At 41.9% G+C, this 17,831-nt stretch overlaps 1 protein-coding gene across 1 annotated transcript in view; it reads right to left on the minus strand.

The window, feature by feature from the left end:
* Positions 1-17,831, minus strand: part of ZFAT (zinc finger and AT-hook domain containing) — a 117,109-nt gene that overhangs the window by 37,454 nt on the left and 61,824 nt on the right. The window contains exons 9-11 of the mRNA XM_078391661.1: positions 17,523-17,672; positions 13,521-13,694; positions 9,417-9,505 (exon numbers count right to left, since the gene is read on the minus strand). Coding sequence (XP_078247787.1) covers positions 9,417-9,505; positions 13,521-13,694; positions 17,523-17,672 — 413 coding nt within the window. The remainder of the gene's footprint in view (positions 1-9,416; positions 9,506-13,520; positions 13,695-17,522; positions 17,673-17,831) is intronic.

Here is a 17,831-nt window from a genome sequence, read left to right on the forward strand (position 1 = left end):
AGAAGGTGTTAAAACTGTGTTTTAGATGATTTTATATTGTTTATATTGCTGTGATTTTATTCATGTAAGCCGCCCCGAGTAGACGTTGTCTAGAGGGGCGGGGTATTAAGTCTAATAATTAATTAACAACAACAACAACAACAACAACAACAACAACAACAACAACAACAACAACAACAACAATAACAATAACAATAACAATAATAATAATAATAATAATAATAATAATAATAATAATAATAATAATAATAATAATAATAATAATAATAATAATAATAATAATAATAATAATAATAATAATATAAAACCCTCAAATGCTTCTACTCTCAAATAATAAGTATCAGGTCCGCATCCAAGAAAATTCTATATTCACAACGGTTTGTACATAATTAACACAGTTCCATAGGCTCAGATAATTCATAGTGAAAAGAATATAAATCAATCATGCACAAATTATCCACTGAAAACATCTCAGCCATGTTTCAACTGCACAAAAGCTCAAGATGGACTTCTTTCAGAATGGAATAGTAGATAGGAGTCCTGCAGTATTAATAAATGCAGCTTTAATACTCTGATGCTCAAGACCAAGAAAGGTCTTTCTCAATCTCTGTATCTTAAGCCCTACCCCCCCAAAAAAGGAAAAAAGAGAGAAATGGAAAGCTCACTTTAAAAAAAGACCCTTGTATATTTAGAGTTATTTCTGTAATAGATCTATAATTTAAGATAACCTTTTAAGTGTAAAAAAAAATTACAATAAAATTGTTGGAAATCAATTGAAAACAAATGTCCATGTTATGAAAATCTTGTTTCCCATTGGTGGTATGCATACCATAGACTGAGAAGCAGTGTACAGTCATGCCCTGCTGGACGATTACCCACTCTACGATGAATCCGTATTACATCAAAGTTTTTGCGATTGCTTTTGCGATTGCAAAACGATGTTTTAAATGGGCGAATTTTGCTTCACGTCGATCGGTTCCGTTTTGGGAACCGATTTTTCGCTTTACGATCGTCAGGTTTCAAAATGGCCGCCGGCTTTCAAAATGGCCCCGCTGTTTTCTAGGACAGATTCCTTGCTTTACAGGCACCGAAAATGGCTGCAATATGGAGGATCTTCGCTGGACGAGCAGGTATTCAGCCCATTGGAACACATTAACCGTGTTTTAATGCATTTCAATGGGGTTTTTTATTTCATTTGATGATGTTTTCGCTCTACAGCGATTTCACTGGAACGAATTAACATCTTCAAGCGAGGCACCACTGTACTAGATGCTAGTGTGCTGGAAAAGGCTGAGATGTGCCATAACTCGGTTTGGCTGTAGATACAGTAGTACCTCAGTTTACAAATGCCTCAGTTTATGTAACTTTCACTTTACAAATGGAAATCCGTTGAAAATAATCCCTCGATTTATGTTTTACCTTCTTTGCTTTTTTTGGTTTGCGAAGAAAGTTTCCCCAGGATACACTGTGCCTGGAGATTTATAGTGCCACCCCAATTCCCAAGGCAATCCGCATTTCGGTTTACGAATCTTCCACATTGCATAACTTTCTGGAGAATGCATTAATTTTGTAAACCAAGGTACTACTGTAGATGCAATGCTATGTAATTTGTAAAACAGCTTTTGTCTTCATATATGCAATGTATTGTAGTAAATGTGGCCTTCAACAAGCTGAAAGCTATTCAGTATCAGTTATGATATTTATGTGCAGATTCCATTTGGGATGTGCTCCTTGATATCTCTGCCAAACTTGCGGTTCGAAAGCATGCAAATGTGAGTAGATAAATAGGGACCACCTCGTTGGGAAGGTAACAGCGTTCCATGTCTAAGTTGCACTGGCCATGTGACCACGGAAAGATTGTCTTCGGACAAAACGCTGGATCTATGGCTTGGAAACGGGGATGAGCACCCCCCCCTAGAGTCGAACACAACTGGACAAAAATTCTCAAGGGGAACCTTTACTTTTACCTTGATATCTGAGTAGGATCATCCTGACCACCTGATATGTACTTCTGACACATTCTTTCAACCAGGAGCACCTTCAGACCAAACACTCTCTCTGCTCCTACGCTGGCTTTTTTTTACCAGCCAAGTAATGTCTGATAAGCATTATAGCCGACACTTCTGAAGTCTGATTCTCCAACTGTTTTCAATTGTCCCCTGAAATTCATCCCCTAAAAGCTGAAGGACAACTGTAGTCTTGGGTTTCCAAAAACTGAGTGGGCTTTTAACAATAGGATATTTTGGGGGTCACCCCTTCACAGAGTTGCCCTAAATCAGAAATAACTTGGAAGTGTTTAATGAGAGTTATATTCCGATAGAGAGGATCCAGAGAAGCAGTTTGGCGCCATAGCATTTTATGTGGTGGATATAACATTTGAAAGCCATGCTGAATCTCCAGACCTTGATTTGGGGCACCTCTGTTTGAATTGGTTTGGATGGCACATGGCTTCCAGACTTTCTGCTCACCACATAGAGGGAGAATGAAGCCCTTGGGTAGCACCAAGACACGGAGAGGGAGGCAATGTGCTCCAGTAACTTATTAGAATGTTAGTTTTTATAACAGAAAGTTTGAGATACTTGTCCATGGAAGTGGCAGCCTCTCAGAAATACCACTGTTCCCTAAACAAATGCAGGCTCTTATTTCAGAGGTATTCTAGCTAAAATGGAATTTCAGCCTGTGCAAAAATTAATTACCTTATAAAAATCAATTGGAACCAATGTCCTACAAAGTTCCCTGTAGATACCACAAATAAATCCATGAAAATAGGTTGGCTGACTAGCATATGAAATACTTGTTGTTGTTTAGTTATTAAGTTGTGTCCCATGGACCAGAGTACGCCAGGCCCTCCTGTCTTCCACTGCCATCCAGAGTTGGGTCAAATTCATGCTGGTAGCTTCAATGACTCTGTCCAACCCTCTTGTCCTCCGTCGTCCCCTTCTCTTCTTGCCTTTACACTTTCCTAACATCAGGGTCTTTTCCAGGGAGTCTTCTCTTCTCATGAGATGGCCAAAGTATTGGAGCCTCAGCTTCAGGATCTGTCCTTCCAGTGAGCACTCAGGGTTGATTTCCTTTAGAATGGATAGGTTTGTTCTCTTTGCAGTCCAGGGGACTCTCAAGAGTCTCCTCCATCACCACAATTCAAAAGCATCAATTCTTTGGTGGTCAGCTTTCTTTATGGTCCATGTCTTACTTCCGTACATCACTACAGGAAAAACCATAGCTTTGACTATGCAGACCTTTGTCGGCAAGGTGATGTCTCTGCTTTTTAAGATGCTGTCTAGGTTTGTCATCGCTTTCCTCCCAAGAAGCAGACATCTTTTAATTTTGTGGCTGCTGTCACCATCTGCAGTGATCATGGAGCCCAACAAGGAAAACTCTGTCACTGCTCCATATCTTCCCTTTCTATTTGCCAGGAGGTGATGGGACCAGTGGCCATGATCTTAGTTTTTTTGATGCTGAGCTTCAGACCATTTTTGGCGCTCTCCTCTTTCACCCTCATTAAGAGGTTCTTTAATTCCTTCTCACTTTCTGCCATCAGAGAGGTATCATCTGCATATCTGATGTTGTTGATATTTCTTCCTGCAATCTTAATTCCGGTTTGGGATTCCTCCATTCCAATCAGTTTTTCCATATCCAGTTCTAACTATTACTTCTTGTTCCATATATAGATTTCTCAGAAGATAAATAAGGGGGTCAGGCACTTTATATGAAATATAAGAATGCATAAACATTTCTAAAACATGTTTTGGATACATAAGAATTCTGAGAAGTAGTTATTTGCATTCCTCATTTATCATCGGGAACGGAGGATGAAATGTAATAAAGACCACAGGATGAAGAAGGACAAGCAATCACAGATTTTGATTCTACCTTTAAACACTTTTATTTACTCTTCAGGGATATCACAGAACAATACACTACTGTGGATAGAACAATCCCATCTGAAAAACAACTGCTGTTGTGTCTGCATAAATATGGAAAAGTTAAAAAAAGAGAGACAAATTGCAAAATAAAAACCTGAAGTGTCTTTCAGTCTTCTGAAGTGTTGAGATATGTGGAAAGAACGAATAATGTATTCAAAGGACTACTTAAAACCCACAATGTTGCTTGTGATTTCAGAATTATAGATGCTTATGTTATTCATTTTTAAGATAAAAAACTTCCTGGCATAATAGACGCCTTAAGGAACATTTTTCAAATTCTTGAATAATTCTACATCTAGATTTAGATGCATTTTCAATGAAAATAACAAACATTCTACAGACCCCCTTCAACGCCACTGTCGGACTGTGTTTTTCTGGTTCTCTTCTCCACTCAGTTGTGGATACTTTAATTGAACACTTTTGTGACGGCACTATCGCTCAGTATAAATGACCTTGAACATTTCTTTCAAGATTATTACAGATTCCAGACAGGCGTAATGGACTACCAAGATAACCAAATATTATTTTCTGAAACCACCAAGCAAATCAACAAGCAAATCATGAAGACTAAATATGAAAGTCCCTTATGAGTTTAGCTCTAGAGATCATGTTGGCCTCACTTCCAGCACATTTATGTACTGTTTACTGTATTTACTTGTAAACGCATTAATGCCAATGAGTTTTATTCCCACATCAAGTATAATGGAATGGAGAGCATTTTCGGCCCAAGGCTTGAACTGGTGTTGGGCAAACACATTGGGTGGCCCATACCAACAGTGGGTGGAACCCTCCATTACCAACGAAGGCAATAACGACATGAATACCTAGATCCTATTCATGCATGCCCATTCACAAACAGACACAACACCCAGGCAGAGAAATGCACAAAACATTTCCCCAGCTGTCCTCTACACAGAATCACACTCACCTAAATAGTCATAAAACCATGACTTTTTGAGAAAAGGTCACAACACCACGTGCTTGGAAAAAAGCTTTCCTTCCTTCTGCCGCAACTGGGCTTTTAGAGACTCTTTGGCACCAATGATAGTTTTTTAAAAGGTCAAAGCCTTATTCAGACCATTAGAAACTATGCAAAATACTAATTACAGTGGTGCCCCGCATAGCGAGGTTAATCCGTTCCGGATTAACCTTCGCTATGTGAAAACTTCGCTAAACGGAACGGGGAAGCCCAAATGGGCACAAAACTCACAGTTTAGCGAAGTTTCCAGGGTCTGGCAGCCATTTTCGCGCCCTCGGTAAGAGAGGGGAGGGCGCGAAAATGCTGCGCGTGGCCATTTTGGGCGTCCGGCGGCCATTTTGAATCCGCCGAACAGCTGATCTGCGGGCGTCGCAAAGCGAAGATCGGTAAGCGAAACGCTTACCGATCTTCGCTATGCGAGTTTTGCCCATTGGGGCCGACGCTATGCCTCCGCATTAGCGATCCCGTTTTCGGGATCACTATGCGGATTCGTTGTTATACGGTGCACTCGTTAAGCGAGGCACCACTGTATTATCATTTGATATCAAATCAATTTCAACTTATGGTGACTCTTTTCAGGGGTTTCAAGACACAGAGTACACAGAAACGGCATAAAGTTCCCTTCTTCTGAGGATACCCCAGGACTGTGAAGCTTGCCCAAGGCTACACAGGCTGGCTCTTCTCCTGGGAAGCCCAAGGGGGAATTGAACTCCCTTTCACTGGCTCCTCAGGCAGATATCAAACTCTCTGAGCTATCCAGAGAAGAGGAGCACTCTAGTCCCTCTCCATCCCTAGTCTCCTTTCCCTCTAACATGTGGAGGGGGGATGACTCTGAGCAGAGAGTGTACCACTATCTATGACCACTCTCCGTGTGATCCTGGACTCTGACTTTCTAGGGTTCCCATTCATGTGGCGCATCCCCGTGAACAGCCGAAGATGCTCTTCCAACACACTGCCTGTGGCAGGAGTAACAACAGGAGGGACACACTGAGAATCCTCCCCTCATTGTGTGAGTTTCCACAGGAAAAAAATAACAACTGAATGGGGTACGAGTTTTTCCTCAGCCCTCAAAAACAGCTAGGTTGGTGTGAAAATCCCATTTTCTTAGGTTCACCTCGGTTCTGCCAACCATTCTGGAAGTCACTTTTTGGGGCTGTTCTAAGAACACGAAACCCATTAATATTTCAAAGAACTCTCCGTGAGCCGGAACAGGAAGGGGAAGCTGAGGAGGAGGAGAGGAAGCAGTGATTCAATGAAATATCGTGCCATAAATAAAATGAAATAAAATAAAATAAATCCTATCTGGCAGCTCACTGCTTCCTGTATGGTACTCAGGAGGTAGTTTAACCAAAAACCAAATGAGGACCCAGGTGCATTGAGGGAAACAAATCTGTTATATTATAGTAAAAGCAACGCAAATGCAGGAACAGGCGATACCTTTATTGGCCTACTGGTTTAGGGGACCACACAGCCTTTTCCTGATTTTTACTAAACTATAGTGAAGGCAGACATTTATGCATGACAACTTCAAGAATCTTCTACCCAGCATAATGGGGCGGGGAAACCAGTGACCATGCTAACTCGTATAAGAACAGCCAATTCAGGCAAAGCAAAAATAAGCTCTTATCTGGGATCAGGTAGAGCTCTTATCTCTGATCAGTAACATGAAATGATTCTCATCTGTCCTCAAGGATTCCTTCTGTCCCACTGGAGATGCTACCCGACAAGAAAGATAGAGAGGCTACTGACCCGGCGATTTCAGGCTTGTGGACTAGAAACTCCTCATGCTGATACGTGGGACAAAGCCTTAATAACTGTTGCCAATCATAATCCATTTGGACTCTCCATCTCTTCCTCATTTTATTTTCTTCTGAATATTATTTGAATTTTATGGAATCTTATCTCAGGACTTTTTATGTGTGTCAATATAAAACAGCAGTCATTCGGAAAGGCAATCTTTTTCTATTACATTTGGAATAAAGTGAAGCGTACAAAATCAAACCAAGTATCCATTATTTATAATACTATATTTTATGAATGTTGCAAGATGCTTTGGGGACTCTAGTTGAAAAAAAAAAGAGAAACATATTTATAAAATAAATATGTGAAAATGGATGCAAGGAAGGGGTCCCAAATGAACTCAGAATGCAAAAAATGTAAATATGATGTAAATACGTTCTTGGGTTCACAAAATCCTTAGAAACAATTTATCTTCAGTGGTTCAATTTATCATTTGTGACAGGTCAAGGCCATTTCCTACTGTATGTGAATACTATATTATGAAATTGTAGACTTTAACACATGCTATAATAAATATATATATAGCAGCATTTAAAATGTGGATTTATTTCAGAATGCTATGGATTTCTTGGATTGAGGGAATAATCAATGAAGAAGTACTAAAGGGAATGAACAAAGACCAAGAAATCATAGAACATACAAAATGCAAAAAGGGAGAGGTACTGCACTGGTTACCCATCAGATCAAGAACATATTACAAGATTCTTGTTCTGACATTTAAAGCAGTACATTTATCTTGCCCTAGTTATTTAGCAGAACTTGTGGGGTGGCATATTCCTCATAGGAGGACTCGATTTGTGGATTCTGGTCTCTTACTAGTCCCTCAGACCAAAGGTGGCTAACTCCAGACTTAGAGCATTTTCTCATCTGGCCCCCAAATTATGGAATTCCCTTCCACAATACTTTCGGGTGGAACCAGAGTTGGACAAATTCAAACAAGACTTAAAAACCTACTTGTTCAACCTGGAACCATAGGGGTTGACCATGGAAATGGGCAATTATTGGGACAGAATTACCGTACTTTAATTATTATACTGTCATGATAGCTATTTTGATTGTTTGTTTATTGCCTTATGGAATGATAATTGCTTACTCTATGTTTTTATCACTGTAATTATGTTATGGTTGTAATTTTAACTGGTTTTTTGGCAATTGGCGTGAGCTCTGGTATACAGCGTAACATAAATAAATATTATTATTATTAGATTATTATTATATTTACAGTGTGAGTGAGAAAACAAAAGTACAGACTGGTATACCTGATCATTTAAAGAAAAAAAATGAGAAAAGAAGTGCAGGAAGAAGAACTTATGGGCTGAAGAATGCAAGGAGATTAGTTGGAGATAACACAGCGCCCCTGTTTAGAGCTATTACATCTACTGCCAAAATAGCTATGATGATGTCCAAGAAGACAGTTGGGAACAAGAAGACAGTTCATCTTTCCAGGGGTGGGGAGTCAAGTCACAGGACGTCCTGTCAAGTAGGACTTAAATCACACTAGTGACTCGTCTCAGACCCAATTCTGGGTTTTTTCCCCAGTGACTTGAACTCTAGCCACATCCTCCCTTTTTTTCTGCGGGGGAAAGCTTGTTTTTAATTGGGATTGGGATTTGGGACTTCAGACCAGGGGATCTGGTACCCAAAGACTCAAACTTGGCCTCCGGACTCAGTCCCAAAGACTTGCCAACATCCATGCATCTTTCCTGTTCTCTCACCTCTTTCCCAGTCTGTCTGAACTATAAACACAATGTGGTTCTGGCTCATCTTCTTTTTGTGTTTTTCTCCTTCGTCCGTCCGTTCTAAATATTCAATTCTCCCTTTTTAGCCAACGTCTCATTGTAAAATTTATTTATTTTATTTATATCCCGCCTATCTAGTCAATTAAGACCACTCTAGGCTTTGTAAAACAAAGATAGGTCACGCCATTCGAGCAGCTATTCGTTCTGTCCCTTCTTCAAGAAGCGTCATTTCCCACCAGAGTACAAGCCACCATTATCAACCCTGCACCAACTCCCAGAGTATTTCACGTCCTGGATATTTAAATAGAGCACAGTGTTGTTAATTGGCTCCGATGACACTGAAATTCACCTTGACCATTAAATGTGCATTTGCTGAAAGCCACTGGAATTGTCTGCAGGCAACCTTTGTTTGTGTCCTTCCACATCCACAAGAATGACGATCAGAGGGAATATAATGCCTCAAAAACAAAGCAAAAATACAGCGCTTTAAAACTTCTAAGCTAGGATTACAAGAGACATATGAGTTTGTTTTGGAAGTTGTAGGATGGATTCTAAATGATAATGCTCTGCTATCTTTTGAGCGCTTAATAATTACTAAAATAAATGTGACACCGAGCAAGGGAAAATCCCAGAAGCTGACTCAAAACACAAAGCAATTGCTGGGGCTGTTTTCCGACAAGTGCGAATGGCAGTGAGCGCAAGAGGATATCCTGTAGACCAGCCATTCTCAACGGGGAACATATGGGAGCAATAGGTATTCTTTGCATGTTGACTGTGCAATCAGAGTAGATGAGCAATAAAATTGAATCACCTTCTAGTTATGAAGCTGCCCCCTTGTCTATTTCAGTTCAAAATCATGATCGCGCAACAACAGTTATAGTAGTACAGCAGTCAATGTACCTCATTAACAAGAACTATTTGAGCAACATAACAGCGCATAAAATCGGGTCATACTAGCAGCAGCCTTCTTACCTTGAATGAAGCATGTTGCTCCATGTGCCGTAAAAGCTGTGGCTTTTGGGCAGCAGTATAATCACAAACTGTGCACTTGAACTGCTTTCCTGAAACAGAAACCAACCAATTCATTTTTAAAGAAGGATGAGGAGTTCTTGTTTCCTGCTATCAAAGTCACTTCAGACTTACAGTATGATGAATAGGTGACTTTTTAAGGTCTTGTCTTCAACTGCCCTACTCAACTATTGCAGATTCGAGCCTATGTCTTCCTATATTGAGTCAATCTATCTCTTATTTGAGGGGACGTGGTGGTACTGCGGGTTAAACCGCAGAAGCCTCTGGGCTGCAAGGTCAGAAGACCAGCTGTTGTAAGATCGAATCCACGTGACGGAGTGAGCTCCCATCGCTTGTCCCAGCTCCTGCCAACCTAGCACTTTGAAAGCATGTAAAAATGCGAGTAGATAAATAGGTACCACCACGATGGGAAGGTAACGGCAATCCGTGTCGAGTCGTGCTGGCCACGTGACCACGGAAACTGTCTTCGGACAAACGCTGGCTCTATGGTTTGGAATTGGGAATGAACACCGCCCCCTAGAGTCGGACATGACTGGACTAAACGTCAAGGGGAACCTTTACCTTTATCTCTTATTTGATCTCTTTTCCTATTGCCTCCAGTGTACCCCAACATTACTGTCTTTAGCAGCGATTCGTGTCTTCTCATGATGAGACCAAATGACGAAAGCCTCAAGTTAGAAATTTTTGTTTCTAAGGAGAGTTCGGTTTGATTGGATTGGGAACCTATTCAAATTCAACTTTCTGGTGGTCCATGGTATCCATAAAACTCTCCCTCAACACCACAAAAATAGTGGGAAAACAATTTAAAAAACTGACAGGGAGGGACCGGCTGCTGTCACCTTGGGATAGCAGCCCTAAAAATGCTCTTCATATGTTGTTCTGCCTAGGGAAAACTGATGGGATTCAATCACCATTCTGGACAGGATTGAGAGAATATGGTATCTCCATCAGTTCTCCACACTTCACTTCTGATCACTTAAAGTAGTAATACTGGGCTGCATACATCCCTGTCCCCTATAGACTAATGTGCACCAGTGCAGCTGACCACACCCCTGAATTTAGAAAGAAAAAAAATAAGAAAAACAATTGGCTTTCAACTTCTCCTGTCCTCTGAGGGCATGGGAAAACATTCTGCCATGATTTGAGGAGCCCCCAGAAGCCCTAGAGTTCTTAACACACCCCAAAAATACTTCTAATGTTTTTGGCCACTAGCAAGTGGCCCAGTAAATTCCTCCCCCCACCACCAGAAAATTCTTTCCTCATTTTTTGTATTCTTTCTTTTGAAGGGGTTGGGATCATGAGGGAGGACGGGGCTTTCCAAAGACAACTGATGGATATGCGAGGCTTTTGGGCGTCTCGAAATTGTCCATGCCCGGTCTACTAGACTCGAGATCAGAGATCAGGATCACCCTTGGGGTTATTTCTAGAAGTTCAAAGCTTTCATGGAGGGGGCTATGAGTTGGTTTTGTGGGAGAAGAGAGAGAATATGGAAGTGTCCATATATGGACATCAGAGAGGGTCTGGAAAGTTTGTATTCACCGGGTCAAGTCAAGCAGAGGCACTATGGTAGATAAAAACATTTCTTGGCCAGAGAAGCTGTCGTCGTAAGATGCATGCTGCTGCTTTACATTATGCATTCCTGCTTTGCTCAGTTTGTACTTTGGAATTACCACTTAGAACTTGGAAAACAATCTCTTTTATTATTCTGCGAGAACCACTTCAGCGATTCTCCTACTTTTGAAAGCAATAACATTTTTGTTTGTTTTGCTTTATCGCGAAGATTCGCTCTGTGTTCTGATTTGCAGCCCCCAGGCAGAGAATGAGAGAAGTTTTCCCTAATGATCTGGTGACAAGGATTGGATGACATGGTGCTCAGATTCTCTCTAGTGGTCATCAGGTTAAAATTTCGGCAACGTTACTGGAATCTCCTCTAAATCTACACCTAAACTAGTTCCTCCCACATCTGCCTCCATCATTCAAATTTTCCCCATTTCCACATTGCCCATTCCTCAACTGCAGAACAATTTGGTTTCCTTTTCTTCTTCACTATCAGCATTCTAAAACTTGTGAGAATGTGTGTTGAAGGCAATATTTAAACAACCCTATTCTACTTCTTCTACTCCTTTATTGCCAAGACACAGAGATGCTGTTTGAAAACCTTTCAGATACAGCTGTCAACAACTTAAAACAGACCCCCAAAAGTGCAAACTAAAAAGGCAGATCTATACAAACGTGTCAAGAAAGTGAGTTTCCTTCTTGACATTCTAAGTTACTGATGAAATTTTGCAGCAGCCTGTACAGAAGGTGACAGTTTCCATAGAACAGAGCAAAGAAAAGGCTCGACGTTTAGAATGTTCTCTGTCTAATTGGGCTAAGGAAAAAGTCAGTCTCTAAGCCTCATTAGTTACCACAAATAGCAAGTAACCTAGACGGATCGATCTGGTGCTGTGATGACGTTCTCGAATCAAGTAAGGAATGGAAAAGTGGGAGACAGAGAGGAGCTAAGCTTGTAAGAATGACTGGGCCAGTTGATAATGGATGCCGGGCAAGTTGAACATGGGGTCTGATCAAGAAAGGTGATTCTTAGTCTTGTATACCAGTGGTCCCCAACCTTGGGCCTCCAGATGTTCTTGGACTACAACTCCCAGAAGCCTTCACCACCACCTCTGCTGGCCAGGATTTCTGGGAGTTGAAGTCCAAGAACATCTGGAGGCCCAAGGTTGGAGACCACTGTTGTATACTACAAGCAGTTCTCACCTTTATGCACTAAATCTGGAAACGGAGTCATGGCAAATTCCAGATAACCTCACCTTGATGATTGGGAATCTTCACTTTATACACTAAAGCAGAGCAAAAGCAAAGTGTGCTGCTTATATACTTAAATCACTCTCTGGGTGGTTTACAGTTTTATTATGCAGGCTGCACATTGTCTTCACAGCAAGCTGGGAACTCAATTTACCAACCTCGGAAGGACGGAAGGCTGAGTCAACCACTGGCTGGCTACCTGGGATTGAACCCAGCTTGTGAGTAGAGTTTTGGCTGCAGAATGTACTGTGCTACGAGGTTCACTAAAGTTAGTTCTCAAAAGCAGCACATCTATTTTAAAACATATACAGTTTCCAGAAGGCAAGGGTAGCTTGTATCGCAGTAGAGGGTGCCCCAAAATATCAGGGTGAGGAGCACCTCCTGGTCCATGGGCCACTCTTGTCTTAAGGGACACTTTTATACACTAGAAAAGGGCTTCTCAGCTTTTCTACCCTAGAACAATAAAACTAGGTACCAAATGTGGGGCATGCATTTTTTTTAAATGGATGCATTTTCCACAGAGGACATTTGGAAATCTTTATAAAGCTTTCAAAGAAATCCAGTAAGGCATGAGGTGAAACATTGCTATGAATCATCCTCATTTTGTAAGTGGATCGTTATTGTATTTGTCAGGAAATACTATGTACCCCAACCGCACTTTCTAAGCAGCTGCTGGGTAAACGTGGAGACCTAGAATACTACTGGGTAAAAGGCACATGGAACCAGAACGTCATGTTCCACTATAGTAAGGACCCTCATATCTGCGGGAGATTGGTTCCAAGCCCATCTGTGGATGCTGAAAAATGATGATTATAGCAAACGCTATTTTAATAACAAATGTCATACATAGCATGGTCTCCGGCTCCTTCTAGTGACCAGTTCTGATAACTTCATTTTTAGATATATGTATTACTAGGATTTTCTTTTTAATATTTTCGGACCGTGGATATGTGAATCAGCGGATACTAGTTCCATGGATAAGGGGTCCTACTGTGTATGGAACTGTTACCAGAAGCAATTTTGTGGTGGAGTCATTCAAAGCTTTTTTTTGGGGGGGGAACATTCCTTTTGGACTACAATTCCCAGAATCCCACCGGCCAAGGTACCTAGGAGATTCTGAGGGGTGCAATAATCGTGAAAAACGAGTAGGTTTTCCAGATTCTGGTCTTTCTGTTTGATGAGTATCATTTTAAAATGTGCTCAACAAGTTGGTATCTTTAGCTCCGGTAAAGAGCTACTTACCATCAGCCGTGTGGAGGAGTTTGTGGCTCTTCAAGGTACCCTTGGACTTAAACTTTTTCCCACACATGTCGCACAAGTGGGTTTTTTCTGTGCTGTGGCGGTTCATGTGGGCTTTCAGGTTGCTTTTGCTGCGCGTGGCGTATTCGCACACCGAACATTTGAACGGCTTGATGCCTACAGAAAGAGGAACAAACAGGGTTGCATGCAGGTTTGGGAAGCCGGCCCGTCCGTCGCACCCAGTGTTCGGGCAGGAGAAAACGGTTGCTTCTGTGAAGCCGTTCTTCATCTCCAAACCCCCTTCTGTTTGGTGGAGCTCAATGGCAAGGGGGTGGCGGCGATGGGACTGGATAGAGAGGTAGACCTTTGTAGGACTCTGACTATATGAACAGGCTTGCTTTCCTTCAACAGTAGCAAGTGCACTAATGAGATGATCTCTAAATCCAATCCAATCAATTAATAATTTAACAGGAGGTATTGGTGGGAGGGGTTCTGAGCATGATTACAGCATGCAGGTAAAGGTTATTATCCTTTCCCCTCTCAAGCTGGGATCAGGCTTAGGGGAGTATTAAATTTTAGGAAAACAGGAATCCTGAGTCAAACACCTGGACCATCAAGAGGCTAGCAAGTTTCTGATGCCCAGGACCCGATTTTGCACCTGCAGAACCTACCATGGGCTGAAAATGCTGGGAAAAGTACACACCAGGGAAACAGCTAAAAGTTTACTTTGAGTTTTGTTTAGGGCAAGTTGGTGGGGGCTTGTGCGGCTTTCTGCAAAATCGACCTTCCTGAATCTTTCCTGGAGAGGAAAAAAGTGATGTTTCTTTATAGGATCTATTTTCTCCAAGAGTGGGAGCAGAAATGCCACTGGGCCCACATGCAGTCCGTTGGCCACACCTTGGCCATCCCTGGTCATGCTAAGTGCCATTAGCAGCACTTCTCCAGGGTTTCAGGCAGATTCCTCCACAGTTCCACTTAGATGTGCCAGCGATTAAACCTGGTATATTCTGGGTACAAAACATGTGCTCCACCAGGGAGGTACAGCCTTGAACTATGCAAGACACATAGTTATGTCTAGGTCAGTGGTCCCCAAACGGGGGCCTCCAGATGTTCTTGGACTTCAACTCCCAGAAATCCTGGCTAGCAGAGGTGGTGGTGAAGGCTTCTGGGAGCTGTAGTCCAAAAACGTCTGGAGGCCCACGTTTGGGGACCACTGTTGTTTCTTTAAAAAAACCCACATTCTTTCATCATTGACTCATGCCTCTTCTTCCTCTGTTGTCTTTCTATGACAAATGACAGGTTGCATGCCCTCTCCATATGCACATCCTTCTTGAACCAAGCAAAGACCTTTCTCTTCAGGCAGGCTTTTCCTTAGCAACTGGAAAACCAAGATTTTTTTTTTTTTAATGTACTGTGGTGCTCTGCGGTTTTTAAACTGTGTTTTTAGTATTGATTTTATTTTCTGTTTTTTTAAAATAATACTTGTCAAATTCCTTTTCAAAACATTTGTATACCTACTGTTTTAAGCTTCTAGATCCGTATTGTCTTTTAATTGTTGTAAGCTGCCTTGGGCCCTTTTAAAAAGAAAGGTGGGGTAAAAATATTTCAAATAAATAAATAATAAGAAATGGCCTATTTCAGTGATGTGGAGAGGGGGGATTTGCTGGTTGGGTAACAGCCTAATCTCCATATTATTTTACCCAGGCTTTGTGCCCTGGAGAGGACACTCCAGCTTCACGTACAGCGTCAAAACACTAGACGCTGTTCCAAGTCCTCCATACAGATCACGATACCATAGTCTCTCGAGACTGAAGGATGCCTATGATGAAGAAATGCAGTGCCACACACATTGGTGGCAATACATGGCGGGCAGGTAACAAGGTAAGAGCACAATATTTCACTTTTTTTCTCTCCTGTGTGACAAGAGCTTTTCATGATTACCCAGAACTGAAAACCGCAGCCTTTGCTCAGACAATAGTCATAACTTAATTTAGCTTTCTGCACATAGCTGCATTTTGGGGAAGAACACTCAGAGGACTAACTGTGATTCATCAGTACACAAACAAAAGAGATTCAAAATATTAATTACAGAATAACTCTTGACTTATCTGCTGAGGCAGAAAATCATAAAACATGTATTTTTCAACTAGATGAGGCACAAACAGCTCATTTACATAAACCTTGCTTTAACTCCAAAAGAGAATACAGCGGGAGGCTGCCAAAAGCTGACATGTCAGGCATGGCTTTCAGAGAACGAAAGCCACAAAGGGTTGGGAGGGGAATACACTGGATGTCATTAATCGTACCACAGCTGTGATACAGGAGGAATGCAAAGATAAAATAAGCAGAGGATTAAAGTATAAGCTCTGCCCCAGTGGGTTCTGTGCTAGCTTTCTGTATAGGACAGCCTTCAAAGTCCTATGTTTAAATGGCAGCATTAACGACACTGATTTTAATACCGCATGCCCCACAAACAGAAGCATTTGCCTTTATTAGAGGTATACCAATTATTGTTATGGCAAGGCGTACCCCGTCAGTCTCGGTGGCAAATGTCCACTTATTAACCAGCTACTGGTGGCATTCCTTGGCAAATATCCAACTGTGTGACTGTTCACGCATCTAGGAGTGCGACTGGCACCTCCTTAACGAGCAGCGACTTGCCACCAAGACTTACCAGATTTCTCGCACCAAGCAGAAATCAGCAAGAAAAATGCTTAGACTGCAAATCAAAATCACATCACTTTCCTCTACCCTGTGACAGTTTTATAATGTGGCACAATCCAATCAGCAACCCCCCTTTTTTCCCCTAGATATTGGATGAGGCCAGTTTGCATGTGCAGGTTTGCACACAATGTTGGCAGGATCACAGTAAGACTTGCATGCACAAACAAGCCATCAACATGCGTAACTCAAGAGTCACCCACTGGCCATCTCAGCTTGATACTTTTCATGAGATTCAGTGTTTGAATTGTGATCTCCAGGGGTTACGTGAGAAATCAAGCATCCACTCGACAGGTACAAACCAGACCCAAGGCTAAAAAGACTGAGAAGTTTTAATGGGCAAAAGTTACAGGGAAGTAGAAGAAACCTTCTGCAGGTTTTCTAGGATTCTGTCTGCCAGCATATGGAACCCTCAAACTTGACTGGAAACAGTCACAGTTTTTGACCACAGAGGGCCAACTCATAGGCATCCTTCAGTCTCGAGAGACTATGGTAACATGCTCTGAATCAAGGAGTGTCCTCTCCAGAGCAGGAAGCCTGGGTAAAGCAATATGGAGGATAGGCTGTTACCCAAGCAGCAGATCCCCCCTCTCCACGTTGCTGAAATGGTCCAATGGAAAGGCAAGAGCCAATACAACTGGTTCCAGCAATGTCACAGGAGTTGGTAGAACAATACGAACTGCCTTCGGGACTCCAGCTCCGGATTTGGCATCTAGGTTAACTCCTGAAGCCTTTTCCATCAGTGGATAAGGCAGTGGAGGTTTGAAATCGGAGTTTTCCTTCTATCAGATGGGATACCTTCCATGGCTGACGAGCCCCACCTACCCGGCAGAGGGCCAACTGGATAACAAGAAATTACGTATGTACCTATCACGGCCTGAATGCTGTTGGGCGGAAAATGTGTACCATAGCAATCATGCAAACCGTCTGTGCAATCTGGGTGTCTTGTTGCACAACCACCCACCCACAGGTTGCAAAATTGGTTATAAAGAGTTGCAGGATAGACATCCCATTAAAGTGTGCAAACCATGTGCATATTTACGGTTGTGTGAGCTTCTCTTTTTTTTTGGCAGGACTCTGGCCTATGTGTTATGATGATGATGATGGCTGTTAGCATAACCTAGCCTTTTACCGCCACTCCCCCACCCCCCGAAATATATGTACATTTTTTTCTATGCATGTTCCTGGGCAAACACTTTTAGTTGCTTCTGTTTTAAAGACCAAACCAGCTCTCTACGGAGTGTGATTTCTAAAACGGCAAGGTGCTGCTTAAGCCACAGTTACCTTCATGGGCCCAAATGTGACGCTGCAGGTCTGATCCATTCTTCATGAAATAAAAATTGCAATAGGGGCATTTCACAGCTCGCTTTCCAATCAGCCCTTTCAGCTGAACCCTCCTGCCAACAATCTCAGAGATGGTGTTCATCGAAACTTCTGGAATGGCAAGAGAGAAGTCGGGGGAAGCAGAGGAGTATGAGAAATAGACTAAGCTCTGCCTTCACTGATAACACATGTCAAAAATAAATAAAACAGAACATATTTAGATAGCCCTGTGTTGCATCTTTTAAGTGTATTTCCTTGGGCATTACTTTC

Source organism: Pogona vitticeps, chromosome 4 (assembly GCF_051106095.1).
Source record: "Pogona vitticeps strain Pit_001003342236 chromosome 4, PviZW2.1, whole genome shotgun sequence".
NCBI classification, from domain to species: Eukaryota; Metazoa; Chordata; class Lepidosauria; order Squamata; family Agamidae; genus Pogona; species Pogona vitticeps.